This window comes from Balaenoptera ricei, chromosome 3 (genome assembly GCF_028023285.1).
Source record: "Balaenoptera ricei isolate mBalRic1 chromosome 3, mBalRic1.hap2, whole genome shotgun sequence".
NCBI classification, from domain to species: domain Eukaryota; kingdom Metazoa; phylum Chordata; class Mammalia; order Artiodactyla; family Balaenopteridae; genus Balaenoptera; species Balaenoptera ricei.
In genome coordinates this window covers 134,188,288-134,194,287 of record NC_082641.1, presented here as the reverse complement: position 1 = coordinate 134,194,287, position 6,000 = coordinate 134,188,288, and the positions used below count along the sequence as shown (strand labels likewise).

Genomic DNA, 6,000 nt, shown 5'->3' with positions numbered 1-6,000 from the left:
CAGGCCCAGAAAGGAGAAGTGACTTACCCAAAGTCACAGAGCTGGTTGGAGAGAGCTGAGACTAGAATTCTAGTCTCCTGGCTCTAGGGCTTAGAGCCCCTGTTCTGGACTAAATTATGTCTCCCCTCCGACCCCAATTCATATGTTGAAGCCCTAATCCCCCATGTGACTGTATTTGAAGATAGGGCCTATAAAGAGGTAATAAAGGTTAAATGAGGTTATAAGGGTGGAGCCCTGATCTGATAGGATTAGGGTCCTTATAAGAAGAGGAAGACCAGTGTTCTCTGCCTCTGCATGCTCACACAGAGAAGAGGCCATGTGAGGACACAGCAAAAAGGCAGCTGTCTAGGAGCCAGGAAGAGAGGCCTCACCAGAAAACAACCCTGTCAACACCTTGATCTTGGACTTTCGTCCTCCAGAACTGAAGAAATACATTTCTGTTATTTAAACCACCCAGTCTATGGTGTTCAGTTATGCAAAGCCCTAGAAGACTAATACAGATTTTGGTACCAAGAGGTGGGGTCCTGCTGTAACAAATGCCTAAAAATGTAGAAGTGGCTTTGGGACTGGGTGATAGGTAGAAGCTGGATAAGCTTTTTTTTTTTTTTTTAACATCTTTATTGGAATATAATTGCTTTACAATGATGTGTTAGTTTCTGCTTTATAACAAAGTGAATCAGCTATACATATACATATATCCCCATATCCCCTCTCTCTTGCGTCTCCCTCCCACCCTCCCTATCCAACCCCTCTAGGTGGACACAAAGCATGGAGCTGATCTCCTTGTGCTATGTGGCTGCTTCCCACTAGTTATCTATTTTACATTTGATAGTGTATATATGTCCATGCCACTCTCTCACTTCGTCCCAGCTTACCCTTCCCCCTCCCCATATCCTCAAGTCCATTCTCTATGTCTGCATCTTTATTCCTGTCCTGCCCCTAGGTTCTTCAGAACCATTTTTTTTTAGATTCCATATATATATGTGTTAGCATACGGTATTTGTTTTTCTCTTTCTAACTTATTTCACTCTGTAGGACAGACTCTAGGTCCATCCACCTCACTACAAATAACTCAATTTCGTTTCTTCTTATGGCTGAATAATATTCCATTGTATATATGTGCCACATCTTCTTTATCCATTCATCTGTCGATGGACACTTAGGTTGCTTCCATGTCCTGGCTATTGTAAATAGTGAAGCAGGATAAGCTTTGAGGTCCATGCTACAAACAACCTAGATTGCCTTGAAGAGACTATTGGTAGAAATATGATGTTGAAGGCAATTCTGGTGAGGGTTCAGGAAAAAAGAGAAGCACTCTAAAGAAAGCTGCTATCGTTTTTGAGAAGACACATATCGTGAAGACAATGTTGGTAGAGCTGTGAATATTAAAGGTGATTCTGGGGAGGTCTCAGATGAAAAGGTAGAACATGTTACTGGAAACTAGAAGAAAGGTGATCCTTGTTATAAATTGACAAAGAACCTGGTTGAATTGTGTCCTAGTGTTTTGTGGAAAGTAGAAATTCCAAGTTTCGAACTTGGATATTTGGATGAGGAGATTCCTGAGCAAAATGTTAAAGGTGTGATCTGGTTTCTCCTTGTTGCTTATAGTAAAATACAAAAGGAGAGAGATAAATTGAAGGGATTCTAAGCAAAAAGGAACAAGAGCTTGAAGCTTTGGAAACTTCTCAGCCCATCTACACTGCAAAAAATGAAAGCACATGTTCTAGAGAGGATGCTGAGGGTGTGGCTGGACAATCACTCGATAACGAGATGACTCAAACCGTTAATCAGCCATCTCTGCAGCTGCCAGAAATAGAGATGGGATTATGCTAGCAGAGACACTGCCAGTTCCAAGACCAAGGAGAACAGAGATAAGGCAAAATAAAGGAAGGCTTTTGAACTGGGATTCTATAGGGCAGGACAATAGAGCTATTTGGCTGTGAATGTGCTTTATCCTTTAAGAAAAGGGAAGAACGACCCTGAAGGTGATTCAGAGATCAGCAGGGCTGCCATTCCCACTATGTGCGCAGAGCATACAGGCCCAGAGGGCAAGGCTGTTTCTTTCTTGGTTTCAGAGGGTAGGACCCCCTCTTGGTTTCAGGGAGCCAGGCTTCCCCTGCGCAGTGCCTCGGGAGCAGGACTGCAGCAAGAAGCCACAGGGTGGGGCTGCTGCCCAGAGCAGAGGGGGCAGTGCCACTGCCTAGGGCTGTGGGGATGACACTACTGCCCCAGCGGGCTGGGAAGGCAGAACATCCAGCCAGAGGATTATTCTAGAGCTTGAAGTTCTAATGGAATTTGGACTAGGTTTTGGACTTGCATGGGAAGTCACCCCTTTCTTCTTTCGGATTTCTCTCTTTTGGAATGAGAATGTCCCCCTAAACCTGTATTTTGGAAGCATATAACTTGTCTGGTTTCACAGGTTCACAGATGGAGAGGAATTTTGTCTTAGAATGAATCATACCTTGACTTTCACCCATATCTGATTTAGATGATATTGAGATGAGACTTTGGGCTTGGAATTGATGCTGGCATGGGTTAAGTCTTTGGGGGCTGTTGGGAAGGGGTAATTGCACGCGTCAACTAAAAATTGGCCCTTGCCATTAGCCTCTACAAGAATGAAGTAAGTCACTAGCCACTGCAGTCGCTGACCTTCAACACCCGCTGAAAGGAGTTCAGGGTGGAGATCAGGAATGAGGCACTCCGTGCTCTGGGAAAAACTGGCAGAACAGGCCTTTAGATAGTTAGATATCTTCAGGAGAAGATTTTATAAGCCCGAATTCTTGCATCTTCTCACGTCTAGAAAAGCACTAAAATCATTAACGGTGACATCTGCTCCTCATGACTAGCAGCAAGCCTCTGCCAAAATGTGTGCTTGATGCATGTACCCCCTTCACTAAAGTCATATATAATTCTGACCTTCCCCCTTACTTCTTTGGAGCAGTTCCTCAGAACTACCTGAGATGCTGTCTCCAGGTCTATAGTCCTCATTTTGCCCGAAATAAACTTAACTCACAACTCTCGCATTGTGCATTTTTTTCAGTTGACACATGTGAGAAGGACATGAATTTTGGGGACCACAGGATAGAATGTTATGGACTGAACTGTGTCCCCACATTCATATGTTGAACCCCTAACCCCCAGTGTGACTGTATTTGGAGATCGAGCCTATAAAGAGGTAATAAAAATTAAATGAGATCATAAGAGTGGGGCTCTGTCTGATGGAATTAGTGTCCTTAAGAAGAGGAAGACAGCAGAGCTTGCTTTCATCACACAAGCAGAGAAGAGGCCATGTGAGGCCACAGCAAGAATGCCTTCTACAAGCCAGGAAGAGAGGCCTTGTATGAAACCAACCAAGCCAACACCTTAATCTCAGAACTGTGAAAAAAACCCTTTCTGTTGTTCAAGCCATCCAGTCTGTGTTTTTTGTTATGACAGCTTGAACAGAATAATACAGCCTCTAAATACATCAATGGCAAGAGCAGTGTCTTTTATGTATGCCCAGTGGTTTCAACAGACATACCTACTAATCTTCAGGAGTCCCTTTTCCTCCCCCAAACACAGCATCTTGTTTAACTGTACAAACCTGGGTTTGAAGAAGGAGATTCAGTGAAAGGAATAGATGACAAGAGGTCTGAGGCATTAGAAACAGGCTTTGCCAAACTTGCTAAGGGATCTTAGGCAAGGCAGTTTTCTCTGATTATCAGTTTACCCATCTGTAAAATAAGGTGTGCTGTAAGAGGCTCTGGAGTTATTCAGATGTGGACTTGAATCCAGACTCCGACTTTAGCTGTGTGACCTTGGGCAAATTACTTAGCCTCTCAGGTTTGGTTTTCTATCTCTAAACCAGGATACTATTAGTACTTACCCCAGGGGATCATTGGGCTAATGAAAAGAGATGATGTATAGAGAGTCCCTGGCACATATTAAAGGACAATAAAAGGTAGTTCTTTTCCTAGATTAATTAATTAAATAAGTTGACCTATGTAAAGTGCTGAAGACAGTGTCTGGCACTTAGGAAGTGCTCTATCAGTCTTAGTTATTATTTTCTTCTTCTAGCAAACAGTAAACCCTCAGTAAGTGACAGTCATTATCATTATTTTCAAGTCTCATCTCCCTCCGTTCCCTCCAAAGCCCTAAATCCTAACCATCCCAAATTCCAGTCTTCCCCCAATACAGCCCATGGACTTTCCCGCCCTCGTCCGTTTGTCTAGGGTTTTCTGCCTGGTGCTCCATTTCGCCTCCTCCTGAGCTCAGACGTCTCCTCCTCTGGGAATCCTCTCTTCACCACCCCGCTCCTCCCAGTCAGAAGGAAAAGATCCCTGATTTGTGTCCTGCTAAGAAAACAATTCCATACAGCACTTAGCTCTCTGTGCCAGGTTAACTCTTTCAGAACCTGCGTCCAAGCGTGGCGGCCTCTAGAGGACGGTGCTGGGTGAGTAGCCTCTGAGTGTCACCCAAGGCGTCTAGCCCAGTGCGGGACAGAGGAAACGGGCCGCTGTACCCAGAGGGGTCCAGTTTAATTCCTACAAACCCAAGCCCCCGACCCTCCTCAGGCCGCGCCCACCGTGAATCCCTACCCTTCCTCCGGCTCGGACTCGCCCTCCCTTGATCGCCAGCACCTGAGCACCGCCGAACACCGCGCCCCCTCCCCCGCCCCCACCTCGCCTGGCTCCCAGGGGTCGCGCTGGTTCCGCCCCTGGCTCCTCCCGCCCCTCCTCCGCGGAGCTGGGGGCGGAGCGTCCCGGCCAATGGCTGGGAGCAGGGCTGGGAGCTGCTGGGCGACCGTGGGTTCCAGAAGCGCCGCGGCCTGGTTAGGGTGCTGGCATGGCCGCGTGCTGGTGAACGCAGAGTGCGCGAGGGGCCAGCTGCCACCATGCCCCGGGGCGTGGGCGCTGCCCAGCTCTGCCTGCTGGCGCTCGCCCTGCCGGGATGGACCAGAAGTAAGTAGCGGGGCGGGGGACGGGGGGCTTTGGAGGTGGGTGGGTTGGGGGACCTGGGGAGCTGGGAGTCGCCCCCCGCAACTCCTCGGGGCAGCGCCCCCGCCGGCCCCCAGGCCGGGAGCCCCTGCTTTGTTCCCACGTTGTGCGCCTGGGGAGGTGGTGGAGATGCGGGAGACCCGGAGCAGGCAGAAAACGGTCGGTCCCTCCCTGGCTTGCCTCCCTCTCTCTCCTTTTCCTCTGTTTTTCTGCTTTTGGCTTTTCTTTCCGCTGCTTTCCTAGTCTCCCCTCTTTTCTCCAGTCTTTGTGTGTGTGCCTATAAATATATTTTGATAAAATTGGAGCCATACCATAGGTACAGTTTTGTGTCTTGCATATGCCACTTCACATTATGAGCATTTGCCACATCATTACATTCTCCAAAAACATGGTTTCAATGACTATAAATTCCTTCAAGAAATCGCAGAAGTATAATTTTCAAAAAGTTAAAAACATGATTCTCATACAAATATAGGATGAAAGGTTGGCAAAGATTGATTTGATTCATTAATGAGGCAGTGAATAGAATGGTAAAGCTAGTTCAAAGCATTAGAGGAACAGGAGTGATAGAAACATTGGAGAAAGAATGTTGAAATCCTTTGCTGGGACAGATACAAAAGTGGTCAATGCTCCATGGGACCAAACAACCATAATTCTTAGTTATCTTTCTACTATACTGAAGTCATTTGCATCTCTACCAGACTGAAAGCTACAGTTAACAGATAACTTCACAGAGTATAGCCTTTAATTAATAGGAAACAAAAAAGTCAAACAAAGGTACATTCCTCTAGATAATTCACTAATCTGTGGGAAGGCCCGTTAAACAATGCTCCAAATGTGACATTGAAAGGACATCCTGCTTGCTCTTTTTGCCTTATTTCCAAGGTTTGAACAATTTTTCTTAAGATGTACTGTGTTCCTCTGTTATTGAGCCTTGCTTTCAATAATTTTTGCAATCATAAAGATCATTTCATTCCTTTGAATGTTCCATTGAATAGCATAATTCCTTTTTGTTGCAGAGAAT

General features: G+C 46.0%; 1 protein-coding gene across 1 annotated transcript in view; it reads left to right on the top strand.

Moving 5' to 3' along the window:
* The first annotated feature begins 4,737 nt into the window (after positions 1–4,737).
* Positions 4,738–6,000, top strand: part of ADAM19 (ADAM metallopeptidase domain 19) — an 88,528-nt gene continuing 87,265 nt past the window's right edge. The window contains exon 1 of the mRNA XM_059917588.1: positions 4,738–4,940. Within this exon, the coding sequence (XP_059773571.1) occupies positions 4,874–4,940 (67 nt within the window). The 5' untranslated portion in view covers positions 4,738–4,873. The remainder of the gene's footprint in view (positions 4,941–6,000) is intronic.